Here is a 21,354-nt window from a genome sequence, read left to right on the forward strand (position 1 = left end):
AAATGAGACAGATTACATTAACTTCCTCTGCAAGCAAGGTTACAACACCACAACCATAAGACTTATCACAGGTGACAACAGCAGTGTATGCACCAGCACCACGCCTGGGCCAGCTTGGGATCTCAACTATCCTTCATTCTCATTAGCTGTGCTTGATGGCCAGCCAATTTATGGTGTCTTTACCAGGACAGTGACCAATGTTGGCTCACCAAACTCAAATTACACTGTCTGGAAGACGACCCAAGGCGACTTCACCATTAGCGTAGAGCCCGAATTTCTGTCATTCTCAACTGTGGGAGAAAAGAAGTCCTTCACCGTGAGGGTCACCGGTCCGCATATTTTACAGCAACCGATTACATCTGGTTCCATAGTATGGTTATCTTCGGATTACAAATATAGGGCGAGAAGTCCAGTTGTGGTCTACAATGTTCTCCCTACTCCCTATTCTCCTTACTACTCCAAGTCCCAGAAGAAACCAACATTCCAACGTCCTTCCATGTATCAAAAGAATGGGATCCTTGGACGTAACTAAGAAAACATATTTGAGAGGTTTAAGTGCATTTGTGAAGAAGGGCATGTCAATTTGGTAGTTTTTGCCCTAAATAAAAGTTTGTAATAAAAGAGCTACAAATTCACTATGAACGGTTACAATTAACAATCACAGTTTTCTGTACCCAATTAGCAATACAAGATTCTTGAACTGGGCAAGAAAATAATGTGAATATTTATTGTGGCCATAACTCGTTGAAGTAATATTACTGGACTAGAATAAAATTTCTCCTTTCCAGATTAGATTATTCTCTCTTTAGCTAATTATCAAAATGTTTGTTTCAAATTTTTGATTTAATCGTAAAATTTCCCTTTGACAGATTGCATTATTCTCTCTTTGGCTTATCCTTAAAATGTTTGCATACAAACATTTGATTGAATAGTTGCTGATATTTGTATTACATACTTCATATTTTTACTGCCAGGTTTATTTATGATGGTCAACTTTCATTACAAATTCCCCTTTTGACAGATTGCATTATTTGGCCTTCGAGGTATATTTCGAACCACGAATATCAAGCCCGTCTAGCTCAGTCCGCTCTTAACTTTGTGGACGTGGGTTCAAGGCCGACGGTGGGCAATAATTTTATGGAGCTTGATCCGACGTCGTTTTTTGACATAATAAGGAAAAATGAAATCTCTTCGGTTCATATTTACTTCTTAAAAACATACTTCTTAAAAAGCAAAAAGCTGAACTAAACAGTTTTGTGAAAAGTTCTTAAAAAAATAAATAATTTTTTTAAATAATAAAATTAAAAAAAATAACTTAAAACAAACTTTAAATAAAAGCTTTTTTTAAAAAAAAAACATGCAAACTTCTTAGAAGAGTTATTTTTTTTTCAAAAAAATCATCTCTTAAAAATTACCTCTTCCCTCTCTCTCTCTCTCAATCTCCCTTTTCAGCAAATTATACTTATTGGTTTTTTCTTATTTTTACAAAAATTAAAAAAAAATAAAAAAAAATTAAATCTGTATTCAGAGATTATTCTACTTTTTGTTTCTATTTTATTTATTTTTATTTTTTTAACTTTGAAAACTCTCTTTATTGTTTGATATTTTTTAAATTATTGTTTGCTATGACAATTATGTTATGTTTATTTGTTTTTAACTTCTTTTCACTTTATATAATATTTGTTGATTATTATTGAAATAATTAGTCAAATTAGTCAATAGTTGTTGAGATAAATTAGATGAAAATTAAAAAATTAATATTTATGCTCATTTGTGGTAATTCAATTTTAAAGAATTTTTTCTTTTAAGTATTATGCTGCACTACAAGAAAATTGAAATATACTTTGATTCCTTTGACAACAGAAATTGCAAAATATTTGAATTTCTTAACATTGAATTCCAAAAAATTTAAATAAATTTTAATTTTTTTAGCAACAAGAATTGCATAATCTTTGAACTTGTACATTTGAGTTAACAAAAATTTCACATTTGAGTAGATGATGTGACACTCTTTTGATAAAATAAATAATTCATTAAAATTGAAAAAAAAATATAAAAGTCAAAAATTTTTATTCATGGAGGGTTGCTTTGGACATCAATACTTTGATAGACTTGTATGGAATTAGCATTGATGATTTCAATAGAAAAATAAGTTATTAAATCAATGGCTGAATATGATTTTTTGACCTAATTAGATTTGTTATTAATACTATAGTGAGTTTTTTTTCTTGTATGTAATATCAATTTTGTTAAACTTCAAAAGTCATAAATGTCAATTCAATATTTTAAAAATAATAATATATATTTTTTTATATTCATTCTTTTATCTCTCAATAATTTATAATATTATAAAATAAATTATATTTTTTCACATTTATTTTTATTTAATTCAATTTTTTATTTAGTAAATACATTTTATAATAATTTTAATCAAAATTAAAATTTACATAAGAAATTTAGTTTAATTTTAAAAATTATTATTTTTAATAAAAGCTTTATAATAAGTTTTAAGTTAAAAAAATTTAACTTTTTCATGAGACCTTCATCCGACGTCGTTTTTTGATAACAATGGAAAATGGAATCCCTTCAGTCTCTGACTAGTCCTAAAAACACTTCTTAAAACCCTAACACTCAAAAGCAAAATCCACAAAATCAAAATCGAAGGAAAAATCAAAGCCTAAGAATAAAGCAAAAAAAATAAAAAAGATTGGACGAAGATGCCGAACCTTGAATGTCGTATGTACGAAGCGAAGTACCCAGAGGTGGACATGGCGGTGATGATACAAGTGAAGAACATCGCCGACATGGGTGCGTATGTTTCGCTCCTAGAATACAACAACATCGAAGGCATGATCTTGTTCTCCGAGCTCTCTCGCCGTCGGATTCGTAGCGTCAGCAGTTTAATCAAGGTAGGCCGGACGGAGCCCGTGATGGTCCTCCGTGTCGATAAGGAAAAGGGTTACATCGACTTGAGTAAGAGGAGGGTTAGCGAAGAAGATATCCAGGCTTGTGAAGAAAGGTATAATAAGAGTAAGCTTGTTCACTCTATTATGCGACATGTCGCCGAGACCTTGGATATCGATTTGGAGGTAATTCTGGTTATTTTTTATTTCTCTATAGTTACTATTATTTTTGTTTTTAAAAATGAGGGAAATTTTTTATTGCTATATTTGGTTCATGGGACTTTTAGTTTTCTTCATTTGGATATGAGTAATATTTAGAGTTTAGTGGTAGTGATTTGGAAGTAAATTTGGCCTTTTCATTTGGGTTGATTGAGGGGATTTCGATCACTGTTTTATGGGTTTTTGGTTGGGAAATGTGGTTCGGGGGATGTTTAGTTAAGTGAGAATAAGGAGATACTTTCTAATCGTTCAGGAATTAGTGTTTATGAGGAAAATGTGTGTTTTTATAACATTAATCCAATTAAAAAAAAAAGCGAACTGAATTATTTCGTTGATGTAATTTTAGTATACGATATGGTTATTTGTTGGTGACTCTCAGGTTAGATTTTGCCTAAGTTGCATAGAAAATATGGAGAATTTGATAGGTTGGCTTCTGCTTTTTGTTGAATATCTGTTACATTTTAAATACAAACAGTGAGGAGTTCAGGGATTATGATGAGATTACTATGCTTGTGAGATAGAATGCAATGCGGAGAAATAAGAATTCTGTATGCTTAATCAAATTATATAGGGATAGATAGTGTTAGAAGCGGTTTTTTAATCATCAGCATGCATCTGACTTATACTATGTATCTGTGGCAGGATTTGTACATTAAAATTGGCTGGCCTTTATACCGGAAATATGGTCATGCTTTTGAGGTAGGAAGTTATGCGCTTTTTTGAAGTGTCATCTTATTTTCACATATTGTTAACATGGTCTTAATTTTTTTGTTTGCAGGCATTCAAAATTATTGTGACTGATCCTGATTCTGTCTTGAACACCCTCACCTGTGAAGTAAAAACACCTGGCCCAGATGGACAGGAGGTAAATTTCAATTTGTGAGATGCATGCAACTTGTTTCTTCATCTGGTTTAGGTATCTAACTATTTTTTCCTTTAGGTGACTGAGGTGGTCCCTGCTGTGACTGAGGAAGTCAAAGATGCTTTGATAAAAAATATTAGGAGAAGAATGACACCACAACCTCTGAAGATTCGAGCTGATATTGAAATGAAATGTTTCCAGTTTGATGGTGTTCTTCACATTAAGGTCTTATTTGCACAAATTCTCTCTCTCTCTCTCTCTCTCTCTCTCTCTCTGGTTTGATTGTGGGTTCTCAGATGGTCAATTTTGAAATTTGCAGGAGGCTATGCGCGAGCTGAGGCTGCCGGGAATGATGATTGTCCTGTTAAAATCAAGCTTGTTGCTCCTCCACTTTATGTTCTTACTACTCAAACTCTTGACAAGGTTAGCTTAACGTCTCTTTTTAATCCATCTGCAATGAATTTGTTCTCTCTAACATGCCTTTGAAGTTCTCATTCACAGCTTTTTGTGCTGAAAGCATTTGGATGAACATACTAATCCTTTATGAAATTTTCTTCTGTTAATTATGCTGATCCACGTCTAAAGATTCTTTCCCTTATCCTAGTCATCATTTGCACTGACTTGTTGATATCATCTGTTGGTATTGTCATCGCATGTCTGTTTAACAATTGGTCTTCTAAATTATTTTATTCTTATGTTGCCTTGGTCAGGAGCAAGGTATAGCTATTCTCAATAAAGCAATTGCAGCTTGCACTGAAGCAATAGAGCATCACAAGGGTAAACTTGCTGTCAAAGAGCATCCTAGAGCAGTGAGTGTCCTTATTTCAGATTCAATTGTTCTCGGTTTTAACTGTCCTGTTGGCCTTTTGTTCAGTCTTAATGTCCTTGCAATGGAGATTCTCAGAATGGATTTTTATTCTTGTTATTTCAATTGGTTGCTTAATTTGAAAATGTTAAATCTTTCTCCTGTATTCTCAAAATGGCATTGATTTAGGTGAGTGAACGGGATGATAAATTGCTTGCCGAGCACATGGCTAAGTTGCGTAATGATAATGAAGAGGTCAGTGGTGATGAAGATAGTGAAGAAGAGGAAGACACAGGCATGGGAGAAGTTGATGTTGAGAATGCGAGTCATGGAATAATGGAATGAGGTTGCTGCTCACATGAACATGATGGTTACCGATTTTTTTACCAGAACTTTTTTTTTTTCTCCTTAAAGTCCACTATTTTCCGGTCAGTTCAAAACCTCTTGAAAGTATTGCCTTGTTGAGTTGTTTTGCAAATTTACAATATCTTTAGCCAAGTTTAATGCGGTATACAGATGGATGACCTATTGAGTCAAGTATTCAAAAATCTCGAAGGTGGTCTTGTTGAGTTATTTCCCTCCGTGTTCTGTGTTTCTTGGGTTGGTTCTATGATTTCTATGAGATTGCATTCAATTCATGCTATTAATGCTGTGATGGGAGAATCCCATATTACAGGTGACTTGTACAAACCATTTGCAAGCAATTTCGTCGGAAGGAAAACTACATGGATGGCTTACCAAGGGCTTTAATTAGGAACAGGTTGGGGGAAGGGTGGGGCGAATGCCTGACTATCGACTTTATGGTAACCTGCTTGAAACATTTTATCTTTTTCAGCTGTTGGAAAAAGTTAAATCTTCTTTTTTTTCTCCTATTAAACTAGGAATCTTGGGACAACTCTCTGGTTGTTGGGGCGACGCTGGGATGGTATTGGTATCATTATTAAATAAATTAGAAACATATATTTTTACTTCTTATAAAGATATTCTTACTTGAAGAAATTGAAAATATTAAGAATATTTTTATAATAACAATCTGACTTATAAAATAAGAAAACATTGAGCGTTGTTCTCCATATAAGTTTAAAAAAGAGTTTTGATTTTAATGTTTCTAACATTAAAATTTGTTATGATTTTATCAATCTCATAAAATTAATGTAAAGCACTTTAAAAGTGTATCATGTATTAAAAACAGAAATTAATTTTGAGACATCTTGAAAAGGTAGAAGAGATGGAGTTTTTTTTAATAATAATAATAATAATAATAACAATAATGATAAAAATAATATTTATTTCATACAAATGAAAACAAAATCTTAATTATATTGATATATTTTTATAAAAAATTTCTTTAAATAGAAAAATTACGTAGCAATCAATCAAATGTTGAAGTATAAATGATATTGATAAATTATAATAAAAAATATGATAAAAGGCAAAAATAAGTAACGCATTTTAAGAATCTGACAGGAATTGCCTAATCGATACAGTACGGGAGATGGGAATTCTGAATTGGGTGCTAATAACTCCGTGAAAAGGACAAGTATAAATGGGTGATGATAAGATATGGAATCTACTTAACCAGTCAATTATTGCCTGTATTTTTTTGCAGGAAAATCCCAATTTTTTGCTGGGCTTGTTACACTTTCACCTACACAAGTTTTCCAAAGGACCTTGAATCCTGGGCCTTTGCCTTTAGTCATTGAGCAGTTCAAGTCAATCTTACTAACAAAAGGCAAAACAAAACGGAGTTCGAAACGAATGGCTATGCTTTCAAGCCAAATAAGAACGTAACTTGACATCGTTGGACAGGTAAGTTCATAAAATCATTTAATCTATTCCCTGTTGGTTTTCGTGACTCTGGAATTGCAACTTCAACTATGTTTCTTTAACGTTGGTGTTTAAAATCATTAATTTGAGTTGATCAATACGTAAAAAAAGTATTTTTATGTTTGTCTATATGGAGGTTAAAGTAATTTTATAATCAAGTCGGCAAGCAAAGAAGTCTAATTAATTAACTCTCTTGAATATAACCAAGTATTTTTGAGTCTCTAATTATTGGATGCTCTTCAAAATCTTCTTTCCTGTGTTTCTTTAAATTTAATATTTGATGCATTGAAGGTATATAGTTTTTAATATGATAAGATCATTAAATCTTGACATTTCATTAATAAGGAATTATTTTAAAAAATTAAAAAATTAAAGATCTCTTGCCCGATGTTTCTTGTATTTTTTCCGTTGGCGGAAGGAGGGAATACTTGTACCTGATGTATGCCTATTATTTTTAGTCTCTAATGAATTTTCGTTTATTTTAAAAGAACCCAGTAAATCATTGCTGCTCCTTTTGCAGGAAATTAAGTGTCAGCCCACTTCTTGCTTGTCCAGTTTCTCTGGACCAAGCCTGTAAAAAGGACGCTTGGTAGCGCCCATATTTGCTTCCCTGCCTCGACTCACGAAATAACAATGGAGTTTGGAGCCGATGGCAATGCGAAGCCCCTTAGGCGCAGGTTCCTCATATTCTGCCGAACGGGCTGTATCGGCAGCTTATTAGGCCGAGTCTGCGAAGCCCAGGGCATCCCCTTGCCTACGGCTCTGGTCGGCTCGAGGACCGTGAATCTCTACGAGCTGATATAGCCGCTGTCCAACCAAGCCACGTCTTCAACGCAGCTGGCGCAACGGGAGGGCCCCACGTAGACTGGTGCGAGTTCAATAAGATCGAGACCATCCGAAGCAATGTGATCGGGGCCTAGAACATAGCTGACGTGTGCTGTGAACAGAGCTTGCCTTTGATTTTCTACTCGACAGGCTGCATGTTTGATTATGATTCCGACCATCCTCTTGGGTCAGGGATCGGCTTCACCGAGAACGATGCTTCCAATTTTAGCGGTTCCATTTTTTCAAAGACCAAAGGCATGGTAAAAACAAATTACATTTTTTTACAATGTAGAGCCAAACTTCAAGTTACATTTTTTACAATAAAAAAGATTAGTCGTTTGATCTTGACAATTACTTTTGGCAGCAAAAATTACTTACTAAAAATAATTTTATTGAGTCTGATTAACCTTGAATTTAAAAGGATCATCACTCTTTTTAAGAAAATATTAAAAATAGTTTATTGACATTTGTTAAGATGATATTTATAAGATCATCGTCATTATTTATATACAAAATTATAGTTATAGACTTAACTAGTAAGGGATACAACATGCATGGATGCATATCATTCATTAAAACATCATTCATGTAGTTCTTCTAAGTGGTAACAATATTTGAATATTCATTTTTTTTATGTAAATTGAAGATGGAATATTTGATTAAGAATTATGAGAATGTCTGCATTTTACGTGTTAGAATGTCTTTTTTGTGTGACTTATCCTACCATCATAATTTTATCAAAAAGATCATAAGTTATGAAAGAGTAGTTAATATTCTGAACTCGATGACGGTCTTGGATGAACTCCTTCCAATTTCTATTGAGATGGTAAAGAGAAACCTTATTAGAATTTGGAATGTTACCAACCCTAGCGTGCTTTCTCACAATGAAGTTTTAGAGATGTATCAGAATTATGTCGATCTCAATTTTACATGGAAGAATTTCACTCCTGAGGAGCAAGTGAAGGTCCTTGCCGCTCTTAGATGCAACAGTGAACTTGATTCAACAAAACTGAAGCAGGAATTTTCTAAAATAATGCCCATTAAAGAGTTTGTTATAAAGATTGTTTTTGAGCCAAATAAAAAGAAGATTAATTTGGCTTGATAGGTAACTCTCTAAAATTATTAATCTATTTCCTGTTATTTTTAATCTTTTAGTCTATGTTTGACGATGGTGTTTAAGATCTTTAGGTTTAGTTTGAAAATAAAGGATTTTTGTGTTTGTGTGTTTGGATGTATCTAAAGCTCTATATAAAGAGGTGTTAGTCATTATGTAAGGTAATCAAGTCAACGAGTGAAGAATATGCCCACTACTTTTTAGGTCTCCAATTGTTGATGTTGTTTTACATCTTCTTTCTCACAGCTCTTTGCCTTTTCTAAAAAATTAACATCATTTATCGATGATATGTGTTTTTAAGAAAGATTTTAAGAGTTTCAAAGATTTATCTTTCATGTTTGATGTATTATATGGTCTATATCTTTCTTGCATCGCAATTAAATTGTAATTTATTTTCATAAATTATAATATATTTTTAAAAATATTGATAAAAATGAAAAAAAAAAGAGTATTTTTTTTTTCAATTGGGCTTTGAAGTTTATATTTGCAAAATAATAATAATAATAATTTACAAATACAATATTGTCAAAAACAAGTTTTTTATTTCATTTTAAATATTAAAAAATTATGTAAAAATTTATTTAAACAATGAGTTTGTATTATGTATAATTTCTATTCACAGATATGACGTTGAAAGTTAACATAGCATTGCATAAAACATTTCATCCACCTTAGCTCTCCCTAAAACACAGATATGGCCCTTAGGGTTTGGCTCCAATTACAATATAACTATTGCAAACTTGCAATTTTCGTTCAAACAAATCCTAGTGGAAAAATTAAACTTTTGGTATAAGAGTAAAAAATAGAGGAAGAAGAAGAGATACGTGAGAGAGTGAGAGGGAGGTAATCTTCTAAAATAAGGTGACATTTTATAATGATTTCATAGTATATAAAAATTATAAATTATCAGTATATTAAACATAAATTTTTAAAAAATAAACATTAATAAAATTCTTTATATAAATTCAAAAGGTTAGAAGAGTATGATTTGATCCAAAATCAAGGAGCCTTAACTCTGCTTATGCTCGAATCCATTATTAGGTCTACCGAGCAGCCCAGTCCCAACCCAAATTCCTCCAACTTGACAGCACTGCCTCAGTTGATACTTCCAGGCTCCAGCAAACGGTTGTTGCTTTACTCAACGAGACCAAGGTCATTCTAGCCACAAGGCCCCTAAAAAGCTCTGTTCGGCTCAGGCCACATTTCAAGTGTCCTTGTTTGGACAAGACCCTTCATCCTTAAACTTGCAACTGCCAACCGACAACTCAATCTTTCTTTGCCCTTCTGCTCTCGACAAATTGAAATCGCAGGGGTCATACCCAAAACGCAATCCCCAAGTAGATTTTCTTTCCCCAGGGAGTTGTTGGCCCTTGTGGCTTTGATTGCATAAGACTGTCCTAACCAATTTATTCACTTGCTTACATAATTAAGATTCATATGACCATCCAGGTCTTGATCCTGAGATGGTTACAACTGATTCGGGATCCTGAAACATAAAACAATGCAAACCCTTCTAAGCTCACTACATATTGCTGCACTGCAAAAGCTCATAATACAATTCAAATATTCTATAATCAAGATATTTATGAGAAAATGGTAGCAGCATTCTATAATCAATATTCTACAATTCAAATATTCTCTAAGTGGTCGTAGTTGATGCTAAAATAATATTAATATAAAAGTCAAAAAGAATCCCTAAGACAAAAATTTCTACCATTGAAGTGTTCTATTTTAGTAAATGAGAAAATAAAAAAAACTAGCAAGTCAGCATGTGCCCGAGATTGATCAAGGCAGGCAAGAGGCAACACCAATAAACTCAAAAAGTGTAATTTATAACTAGATAAATCATTTTCAACTGATTTATTCAAACGTGGATATGAATACAACATTCAAATACAAATACCAACAATTCTTCGTGTCATCTGGGAAGAGGTGCCTATTGCAGAGATATCACATCAACCCACATGAACCAAATTCAATAAATAGAAAAAGGATAATCAAAGAATTCAAAGCCTAAAATTTTCAAGCTCCACTAGTCTCTTGATTCACCCTGAAGACAAACCTTATGAGGCACTCCCTAACAGACAAGACCTCAGGGAAATCTGCTTCAACTTAACTGGGGTCAAGCTCCACGAGTCTTCTTATTTGGCTCAAACACATACTTAACAAGAGACTCCTTAATGGACAGGAGTTCTGGGAATTCATTCTTCAACTTGTTGGCATCGAGTTCGTTATTGCTCCTTGGGGCAATGATTACCTTAGCCTGCTCTTCAAGAGTAAAGTTCTTCCATGAGAAGTTGGAGTCAATGTAGTCACGGTACATTTCTAAAATCTCATTGTGACTGACCACTCCCGGGTTGGTAAAGTTCCAGATTCCAGTAAGGTTCCTCTTAGCCATCTCAATGGAAATGGGAAGAAGTTCGTCCAGGATAGTCATTGAGTTAGGAATGTTGACCACCTTATCATATCTAGTGATTTTGGTGATGAAATTTCGAGGATTCGCTAGATCCGATGAAATAGGCATCCTCACACGCAACGTACAAACATTCTCATAATTCTTGAGCAGCTCCTCCACCTGTCAATTATCAGCAAAGATCCATAATTAGAACAACAGCAGAGTTCAGATCTACATGAACTAAACTACACTAGGAAAAAGGCAAAGCAGATTCAGGACTACTTTCATTTCCTACATGTCCAATTAATAGTCCTTAATGAATCCTATACTTTCCAGCTAAACCCAAGTGTCATCAATGCCAACAGATGCATTAAAAATTATTCCTTAAAAAAAACTACGGAAAATGAAAACATTTTTGCAGGAAAAAAATAATTTTCAATAAATATTGTAGAACAACCTAATTTAAAAATGTATGTAACATAAACAACCGAACAACATTTGCTTAACATCACAAGATCTGAACAACCTTAACATTAACAAATACGAGGAAAATTTTTCCAACATTAAAAACCCAAGACAGATCAAACAAACAAATAACCAGATCTAATGATATAATTCACAAATTTAAATGTAAAAATTGAAACCTTTTTGTTGTTGTTTGCTTACCATAGCCTTAGTCTTAGAATAGAAGGAACCCGTGAAATTTGGACTATCCCCTTCCTTAAACCCGACACCCGATTCGATCGGATGATCTGCATCGTACTCAAAGATGCAACCCGTAGCATAATTAATCAAGACAAGGCCATTGTCTCTGCACACGTCAGCCAGGGTAAGAGTCCCGACCACATTGGTTCTGATGGTCTCGACCTTATGGGATTCACACCAGTCGACGTTTGGACGCCCGGTGACTCCAGCGGCATTGAAGACGTGGGTTGGTTTCACGGAGGCTATGTCGGACTCGAGAGACAGCCGATTCTCGAGCCGGCCTGAGCCGTACTGGTAGTCGATTCCCTTGGATTCGCATAGTTTGCCTAACAAACCGCCGATCCAACCGGTTCGACCATAGATCAGAAACTTCAATGGTTTCTCAGATGAGCCATTTGCCGGGAGCCCCATTTTTATTTGTTGTTTACCTTAAATTTTGGGGTTTTTGAAAGAGAAATGCAAAATGGAGAACGGAGGGTTGGATTTGAGAGAGCGAGTGCCTCGTAGATATATATACAAATAATGAGGTCATTATTTTTTTTATTTTTTTCTTTGATTTTATTTGATTTGATATTATTTTTATTACAATTTAGTATTTGTTCAGATTTGGGTTTTTGGAGACCGACGGGTCGGTGGGGAAAAGGACATGGTTGTGAGAGGTTAGGCTCATGATTAATTCATGGGCCTGAAATTCGCTTTCAATTTTGTTTTTCTTTCAAAGGAAAAATAAAATTTCCTTTTCATTTGTATCGCAAAAGACTCCTTTAATCCTTTTCATGATTAATAATAAATTAATAATGAAATTTTATTAAAAAATCGGTATTAATTAATAATATAAATGAGTTTTCTGGTAATTCTTAATATTACTTATAGTTCTTTTATATCAATATAGCAATTGACCTTAAATGTTTTTGAAAACGAACAAAAATAATAATTTTTTTATATTTTAAACTAAATTTAAGTTATTTTGTCTTTAATTTATAAACTGTAATAAGTATATATTTTAAAATAAAAAAAAAATACAATTTTGCATGATAGAATATCCTTACAATTGCAATAAAGTAGCCCTAATGTTATTGTCAGGAAAAAGATTTGAATTAACGTTTTGGAATAAAGAGCACATTGATTATCATTGTGAGAAAGAAAATATATATATGTAATTAATTTCTTTTAAATTAATTTTCAATTGATGGGAAAATATATGCCATATTTTCTGAAAGCTTTTTAACTAGCATCTGTTCTTCACCTTCTCTTTTTTGAAAAAAAAAAAAAACTCTTTCGGAAAAAAGTTTCTGTCCCTCAAATAGCAAAAGCAGAGCTAAACCTTAATTTGTCTGCACTTATAGTCCTTCTGAATGCTAAGCATCTTCGGGGTTTTGAAAATTAGAGAAACAGCTTTGTTTCTCCCTCATAGTTTAATATTCAATATAAGGTTTTTACAACAAGATCATGCAATAAACAATACATAAAAATATGTGAATTATTCATCATTTCAACTAGTGGTCAATTTTGGAGAATGATTAATTAAAAGATTAAATATTAATATTAATATATTGATAGTGTATAATTTTTATAGGTAATTAGACCATCAAATTTTGATTTAAAAAATAAAAAAATTAATAAAATTTTAAAATAATATCAAATTTTTGTATTTTTTTTTACAAAAAATAATATTTCATTAATAAAGTGTCAAAATTTAACAATTTGATAATGTATGGAATTTATACACAATTAATACATTAAATATTTTTTTATTAATTAAAATAATATTCTCTCTATTAGCATGGATCTCTTTGGGGCTGTATGAGGTTAGTTGCTGGTGCACGGTAGTGAGTCCCACCTTGTCTTTCTTGACTTGGGTTGGACTTAAGAGGGAAAGAGTCTCAGTGTCCAAAATAATGGGTGGTTCGAGGGGGATCACGTACCTTATTAATGAAAGGGAAACGCAGAGGTTCAGTTGGGACCCGCTTTCGAAAAGATGCTAACCTTAGCCACTGGACCTTAAAATTCTTAGTTTGTGCAATTGTGAATCTTTTTTTGATGGTTTTGGCCAATCCTAACCTTAGCTTAAACTAGACACTGTTTTGTTGTTCTCTCTTTAAGTCAATGCTAGTACATTTTTAAAATATAGTAATTTTATTCAAATTTTGATTACTTTTCTGAATTTTGTTTTTATGGCAAAATTGATTTTTTTCTAACCCATTCCCACCATTCCTGATTCATACATAAAACCAACTTATCTTGATAATAGCTAATAGCCACAAATTGGTTTCATCTCCTTCGGCTTAGGCAACGGATCCTCTCTTTATGTTTGACTTTTCAAGGAGAAGCCACTCCAACTTTCATTTAGAAACGCTAATATGGAAACGAGGGAGGATTAATCAAGGCCAATGCATAACGACATGAGTCGCCTTAACATCCTTTTGAGAACATACGGGCAAGCAACTGTCTTACAAGGAACAAAGTTGACCTTAAAACAACTTTGTCTCCAAAGACATTACAACTGACCATCCAACGTCTTAATCTACAGACAATCATCAAATGATATTCCTATGCACAACGAAATCTTTAAATATATACCGGGCAAACCGCGTGGTAGACAAAAACAGTCTTTTGTTTGTGAGTTGTTTTAGATTGTGAGATTTTCTTGAATGGCTGTAAATGAACCCAAAATTTTTCCACCCACATCAGGGAATGTTTCACAGCCAGGAAGAGCCTTCACTTTGCCCATCCGATCAACTTCCACCGGATACTTCAGAAGGTGGCCCTTCATTTCCGTCACCTCATCAGCTACGTATTGTCTCCAGTTCTGCTCACTCAAAGACCTGACCCGTCTTACACATTCCAGACTCTCTGGTTGCTTAAAACTTTGCTCAAGAGCTCCGATATGCTCTGCCCATAGTGACATCCTATATCCGTAGACCTGCGCTCATTTTAAGCGAAAGCTGTTAAGTTTTGGCCTAAATTAGCAAACATGGAGCATAGTTATGAGCAACATTTGAGAACCTAGAGTTAATTAAAAGCTGGTACGTGAATGAAGACTCAATTCTAAGAGCCATGGCGTTTGTGCATGATCAGGGCCTAGGCCTCACAGACATAAAAAGTAGCAGGAAGCTAAGCCAAAGATTAAAAGTAATACAGGACACAAGATCTGATGTTCATAGATACACCTTGAGTTGGTCCATTACTTGCTGATGATGAAATGAATGCACATCCCAAGACCTATTAGAGTTGGGAAAAAAACATGGGAGGTAAAGTGCTTTTCCATATTTATATGCTTATTATATTAGGGACAAGCTTCTGTTTATTCATGTGAACTTCCATGGGAAAACGTGACCTCAACAAATGACCGCTTTCAAGTTTAAATCTGAGGCCTTTGTGGGTGTTTGTGAGCATGTGCACACGTGTATTTCTTTCAAATGGACAAGTCTGCCATTGAAATTTCAATCTATGGTACTGTAACCTACAAGCTTAAAAAACTAATTGCAAAATGGGTGCATGTGTGATTGTGAAACCTCTATAGAAATGTTAAGATATATTTGGCATAGACTGTCAATCTTGCAACAAGAACAAATGCACTTAACTTAAATGTATCTTCTCAAGCTTACCTGCCCGAGTGAGTTGTATGGTTTGCTTGAACCGGCATGGTGAGGCTGATAAGCACCCATTGCTATTTCGGTGTCTCTAGTGCCTTCCATCGAGCGCTGGTTTATATTAGCAGATCCTATTATGACATACTCATCATCCACTATCATACCTTTAGAATGGATGTAAATCATAAAGCGACGGTTCTTCTGAGCAAGTGCCTGCGTTACCAACATATGGTTCATTTTCTTATGGATGAGCTGGGTGAAATATTAAAGAGAAATCTGAAAGGTCTATCTAGGTCGGAAAGAGATGTACCTGGGGAGAATTTGATGCTAAGGAACTTCGGGGATCCACAGAGTCTCCTCCATTTATGGCCTCTCGATTGCCAAGGCAGAAGAAATTTAAAAAATCCTGAGGCTCATATTTATTCTCAAGTCCAACTTCTACCAATGCCTTGTAAACTATGTCATACATCATTTCCATTGTTTTATGCTGCAGAAATCAACTACTATACTGAGTGAAGAAGTTTTACATTCAGCAGAAACTCTTAAAAAAAATTTTAAATGCAACACACAATCAGCATTGAAGCATTCTGCGGATTTGAAATCAATATTACTACATCCAATGACATCTAGCCATGAAAACAATTCATGCTTGACATTAGAAGTACATTTTCTAATTGTTATTGGAATATGGAGTCTACCTGCCAAAAGAGAATCCTTTGGATAGGAGTGCTTGTTGTAACCCCTTCTGGCCACATTGGGATGAGAATATATGCAGAAAACCTCTCATTTGATCTGATTTTGTTGGCTATTTTAAGAGCAATTTCCATTGGTATTAAATTGTTCGCACCTGCAAGCAAAAAGCAAAAACCAAATGTATACATTCAAGTCTGTCCCTGTACAAAAAAAATCATTGTGAACAGGAGAAATGCAGGATCTCAGTCCATCTGTTAGGCGATGGAAGGTTTCAATTTTCAATGCTTCCTCTAGAAAGAGATCATGAGAAAAAATGGGACAAGATGAATCATTTGGAATGCTGTCTTCATTCTCTGATAGACATCTCAACGAGGAGAAATATCAAAACTTCAAGTTTGATCATTCAGTCGAAAGACAACTATTTCATCTTCATTCCTTTACTCCTTACTTTAAAGGTTAAGTTCCTTACCTAAATCTTTGTGGGAATCCCAATTAAATGATGATCCAAGAAAGTACTGATTCTCGATGTAGATGAAGCGTTGAGCAGCACGGATTGCATTGACATAGGCAGTGTGTATGCTCATGTCTATGAGAACATTCTTCCCACACACCAAGTTCTAGACAAAGTACAAGCATACAAGTTGGTTAGACTTCATCTGATCATTCTACAATAGTTAATAAGAACAGCTAAAATCCATATGTTTCTCTCACCATTCTTGTAGCATCTTTCGGGTCATCTGGAAAACCTTTCACGGAATTGGAATCGATTGAACGGAAAACCTTTCATAGTAGGGAAATCAGCGGAAAAGGAAAAAAAAGAACATAATAGGATATAACAAAAATGGGAAACAAGAAAACTAGTAACGAAAACTCAACACCAACGGCTCACTAGCATCCAAAGTACCTGAACATGCCAAGTTTCTGGATCATCTTTGCTCAAGTATGGAATTTCTGTTATCCCAGCAATTTCAGGAATCCTTTCAATCTTCAGTAACGCATCATCAACTGAAGTCTTCAATTTTTGAAGCCCGTGGGGTTTGGAAGCCTTTAACCAACGCTCCTCAAAATTGGTGAGAATGTCATAAGCAGCTGGACCATCGATTCGGCAATGCAAATCATGCCATGGTTGTCTCGGACAACCAGCATCACTTTCCTAAATAGGACGAAACACTAGCAATATTAAGGACACAACAAAAAGTAAAACTCTCAAGATAATAACAACAGACTATAAAATTGGTTTATTCTAGGTCTTCTATCTGTTAGTGGAAAATTTACCTTGTGGGGAAGAAGATTTCTCATCACCAGAACTGGTAATTTCCTTTTAAAGAACTCCACTTCATATCAAACTAGTAAATGATTCATATAGGATTGATATTATGATGTTGAATTTGTTCATTTATGGATTACGTAGTCATTGTGCAACTGATGTTGCATCAAGCAGTGCTTTTTTGTTACAGTCAGAGAAATCATACTGGACACAAATGCTTTCCTATCAAATATTTCATAGAGTGACCTAGAAAAATCCCAAAAGAATATCAAACAACTGGAAGAAGTGAAGAAAAGTGCATAAATGGGTACCGTGAAGTTAGGGTTGCGATAGTCATCTTTGTGCACTGTTTGCAGAGTTCTGAAAAGTGGATGGTTTGGAGTATCATATCGACCCTTGCATAAATCAAGACCTCCAATGAATGCTGTGACCTTTCTTTTGTTGTTACCGGCATCAGCATCAACAATCACAGTTTTCTGATGATGGGTATAGATTGTTCCTGTTTCCTGGTAAGCAAAGTTCAATTGAGAACAAAGTCGTGATTCAGAGCATTACAAATGTGTGTGTGGATGTATAAATATAGCACCTAAATAACAGTTTCCCTCATCAAAATGTCAATGACTGGTGCAAAGTTTTCTTTCATCAAAATACTAATGACAATATCCGACGAAGTGTTTTTACTAATACTCTAGAACCAACAGCATATGAACCATAGTCATATTTCTAGTAACTGGTTATAACCAACCTGCTTCTTGACCCAGCTTCCTCTTCCAGCAGATCGAGGGCAAAGCAACACTTGCACTGAAGAGTGCTTGAAAAAACGGCGAGTCTCTTCATCATTTGTGTGCATGATTCCTTCCTGCATAGTGTAGAAGTGGGTCAGTGTCTAGTTCAAGCAGAAACAAGACTAATTTCTACTTTAAGTAGGAGAAAACTATTGAAATGATACTTAAATGACATATAGTATTAACACTCCATTTAATTACTCAAAGCAAAGATTCTAAAAGGAATAAGATAGAAAAACTGATAGTCTAGCCTACGAAGCCTTATCAAGGTAGTTCAAGCAGGTTATGCTCAGCCACATTAATCATACCACAATTTCTAACAAAGCATATATTTTGATGTTGAATAATGCTCTGTTCCATGATGATGACTGCGTAACAGTTAGTATCTTGATTCCTGTGCAACTACATGACAGTACATGGTTCAAGATTTATCAGCTGTACTTGAAAACTCATCAACTATACCATACTACACTACAGGGCTCCCAAGACATACAAGTGGTGCATACTATTTTTGTCCCATTATGGAGAAAGGGCAAAGATCAAACCCGCAACCACATTGTTGTTGGCTCTCCAACATTTTCTTACTCCTTTATGAAACTTTTAGTCTTTAAACATCTCTTATGCATATAAGATATCTTACAGTGAGGATATGAAAGAGAAAGGTATTTCTCGGGGGAGGGGGGGAGGTTGAGCAGGACAGAAAGAAAGGAAATCCCCATCCACATTTAAGAGTTAAAAACACAGAACCAGGAAATAGAAAATGGCAGGAAGTTTTAAGTTTGAATTATTATGTACCTATGGAAATTGGAACATGAAAACAACACAAAAGTAAAGAAAAGAAGTTTCTTCAGTTGCTCACCGTTTTGTATCCTAAAATGCTCCTAGAAGTAGGATCATCCCATACAAGGAGCAGCACCCTCACACCTTCCTGTGACTTAGTTTTGAGAAGATCCCCTAATGTGGAATTCGTTGCCTTATCAGTTTCACGTACAAGTCTGACATTGTGATAAACAGACCATCCTGCAATGTATATCAGACGGCGGGCCTGACTTATAGCATTACAGATGTCCTGCCAGCAGTTCCCATGCTCATATTGAACATTACCATCAACCTTCAAATTGGGAAGGAAACCATCATGGACATGAGCATCTTGATACAGAGTAACTTTCCCACCTGTCCTAAGAGGAAAGTATGTACCAGGGACCCCATGATGGTCAGGACCTGAACCTAATCCCTTATGGTAAAGCGCCACTTTCTCAATTGGGGTGTACTGAATTGATAAAGTCAATACAGCTCCAGGCTTACAAGGCTTCCCATTTGCATTGAGGATAGGGAAAGTTCCCTCAATTTTTGTGCCTGAGCATAACTTCTCAACCGGGATGCCAACAGCTCCCATGATCTGTGAGCCCACTACATCACTGTCTTTGACAACAAAATGGACTTCTGGAGCATAATGTGCAACAGGAACGTTAAAATGCTGCATCCAAACCGGGTTCTCGGTATTACTAATAACAAAAGTCCTCCCAATTACAGCACCAGCCGCAGAAACTGTAACATAAGGATCACTGGTAATCTTGTGAGGCATATGGCCTTCAATTTTGCTGTTAACTTTCAAATTGAACTTCCCGAACACGTCACCTAACTTCTTGTGGAATATATCCATGTTAGGAAGGTTTTTAGCCTCCTTGACCCAAATATCTAAGTTGCCATGTAACAGCAAAACCTTCAAGGACCCATTCGTTGTCTTAAATGGCAGAACTTGTTGGCCCTGACCATGGCTTGAGCCTCCGAAGGACAACGTTTCATGGAAAAGTGTACTAGCCATTAGAATATAAAACAAGACTGGATTATTTTGGTTGTGGCACTAAACTGAATGACTATCAAGGGAAAAATTGGAGCTTGAAAATTTCCAGGACAACAATGAAGAATATAATCCAAGATCAGAATCTATTCAATATCCAATTCTTTTAGACACTGAAATAAGTAGAGGCTGTTACCAGAAACAAAACAGGCACTCGAATAAATCTAGGCTATCTGTTAAAATTGAAACAGATTGCACCCGGAGGAAGGTTTTCTGGATTGAACAAATGTAGGTAAGAGAGAAAAACTGGGTCTTCAAGGAGGTATGAGGGTATGCATATGAAAGAGAAAACAAGAGTTGAATCGGTAAAAGAAAGTGGGAGGCATAGAAAGAAAAAGATATGTTTTGAGATTGTAGTTAATGGAATTGATAAACACGAACATATAATAAACAATCCAGAAATTGAACGGTATAGTTGAATGAGTTGAAAGAAACGAAGAAGGAGAAGAAAATTCACAACTACCCAATAAAAAATAGTCAGAAGGGGACCCAATATATTTCTTGAAATGGTATATTCAGCAGGCAAAAAACGTTTTGAGACTACAGAGATGGAGATTTCAATGCTTGTGAAGCAGTGTACAGGACAAAGCCAAAGAAGAGACCCGAAGAGACAAATATTAGTTCTGGGGTGCTGCTCAGAACGTTCCTTTTCGTGTCTGGTCTTTGGTATTTGCTACCATTATTAAACTAGTGGTTTTTTAGTTCCCATTGTAAGGAAGGTTTACTTCGTCAAGGGAAAGCCGGCTTTCATCTACCTTGAACATCAGCAGCCAAGACAAGGGGCGACACCGTTGTCAACTCCCCCTATTTCCCCTAAAGCGGTCAAGGAAAGCCCACCTATACTTTGATTAGATCGTTTTTCGCATTTCACTTTTCATCCGAGTCATCAGCAGCCTGTACTTATTAATTGTACGGATTGTCCATAAAAGGAAACAATGATCGAGGTCGCCACCTTATTATTAATGAATTTATTGCAATGGCGTAGAACCGCATTGGTCAGCAACAGAACCAAAGTCAAGACTGAAGAATCAATGCATAAGAACATGTCAAAATGTTTTAACAGTAAGTTGATAAATTGACAGTCCCATTTTCTCTTATACACCATTAAGATTTGATCTGTTGGTCTTCAAAACTAATGGTTATTTTAATTAAATCTCATAATCCTTTCAACTTATCATATAATGGCTGTGTTCAATGTACATAACACAAGATAGAGAAGACATCCGCCTAACCTCATCCATTTGCAAATAGTTTTAGATTGACAGAGATTTCTCTTCTGTCCCGTTCAATTGGAGAGTGAAATCAAAGCCCTCGAAATAGTAAAGGTTGTATTGTATTTAAGATTCAATCATAAATTTCTAGAATGTTATCATCCGAATTAGTTAACACGTAGTGATCGAGTTCAAGGCTCGCGATCAAACCAAATTCTCAATTCTATCTCCAAAGAGCAATTTTCCATTTCATGGCAGAAGTCAGAATAATCCAACGGAAAGTGTTTCA

General features: G+C 34.8%; 4 protein-coding genes and 1 pseudogene across 5 annotated transcripts in view; 3 read left to right on the forward strand and 2 right to left on the reverse strand.

The window, feature by feature from the left end:
- LOC110421797 (cucumisin-like) overlaps positions 1-532 on the forward strand; it is a 6,420-nt gene extending 5,888 nt beyond the window's left edge. The window contains exon 8 of the mRNA XM_021435474.1: positions 12-532. Within this exon, the coding sequence (XP_021291149.1) occupies positions 12-532 (521 nt within the window). The remainder of the gene's footprint in view (positions 1-11) is intronic.
- A 2,084-nt stretch (positions 533-2,616) lies between these two features.
- Positions 2,617-5,362, forward strand: LOC110425498 (eukaryotic translation initiation factor 2 subunit alpha homolog). Its single transcript, XM_021440425.2, is given in 8 exon segments — positions 2,617-3,089; positions 3,765-3,821; positions 3,901-3,987; positions 4,063-4,209; positions 4,304-4,310; positions 4,313-4,407; positions 4,695-4,793; positions 4,979-5,362. Coding segments are annotated over 8 exon segments (1,020 nt in total). The 5' UTR covers positions 2,617-2,717; the 3' UTR covers positions 5,135-5,362.
- Positions 5,363-5,481: 119 nt separating this feature from the next.
- On the forward strand, positions 5,482-8,543 carry LOC110421822 (bifunctional dTDP-4-dehydrorhamnose 3,5-epimerase/dTDP-4-dehydrorhamnose reductase pseudogene; annotated as a pseudogene). The gene is made up of 4 exons (XR_016351629.1): positions 5,482-5,592; positions 6,399-6,598; positions 7,137-7,701; positions 8,088-8,543. The product of XR_016351629.1 is annotated as a bifunctional dTDP-4-dehydrorhamnose 3,5-epimerase/dTDP-4-dehydrorhamnose reductase pseudogene (transcript).
- Positions 8,544-10,366: 1,823 nt separating this feature from the next.
- Positions 10,367-12,152, reverse strand: NRS/ER (nucleotide-rhamnose synthase/epimerase-reductase). Its single transcript, XM_021422299.2, has 2 exons — positions 11,617-12,152; positions 10,367-11,130 (listed from the first exon to the last, which is right to left on the reverse strand). Exons 1-2 carry the CDS (start codon positions 12,064-12,066, stop codon positions 10,678-10,680), a joined length of 903 nt encoding a protein of 300 aa, XP_021277974.1. The 5' UTR covers positions 12,067-12,152; the 3' UTR covers positions 10,367-10,677.
- Positions 12,153-13,938: 1,786 nt separating this feature from the next.
- On the reverse strand, positions 13,939-20,594 carry LOC110411209 (phospholipase D gamma 1-like). The gene is made up of 10 exons (XM_021421264.2): positions 18,853-20,594; positions 17,954-18,067; positions 17,520-17,714; positions 16,846-17,094; positions 16,653-16,721; positions 16,411-16,558; positions 15,947-16,095; positions 15,559-15,735; positions 15,264-15,461; positions 13,939-14,578 (listed from the first exon to the last, which is right to left on the reverse strand). The coding sequence occupies exons 1-10, from the start codon at positions 19,816-19,818 to the stop codon at positions 14,285-14,287; spliced, it is 2,559 nt and encodes an 852-aa protein (XP_021276939.1). The 5' UTR covers positions 19,819-20,594; the 3' UTR covers positions 13,939-14,284.
- Positions 20,595-21,354: the final 760 nt, after the last annotated feature.

The sequence above is a fragment of the Theobroma umbraticum genome, unplaced genomic scaffold (assembly GCF_002168275.2).
Source record: "Theobroma umbraticum cultivar Fairchild unplaced genomic scaffold, ASM216827v3 scaffold_30.0, whole genome shotgun sequence".
Taxonomy (NCBI): domain Eukaryota; kingdom Viridiplantae; phylum Streptophyta; class Magnoliopsida; order Malvales; family Malvaceae; genus Theobroma; species Theobroma umbraticum.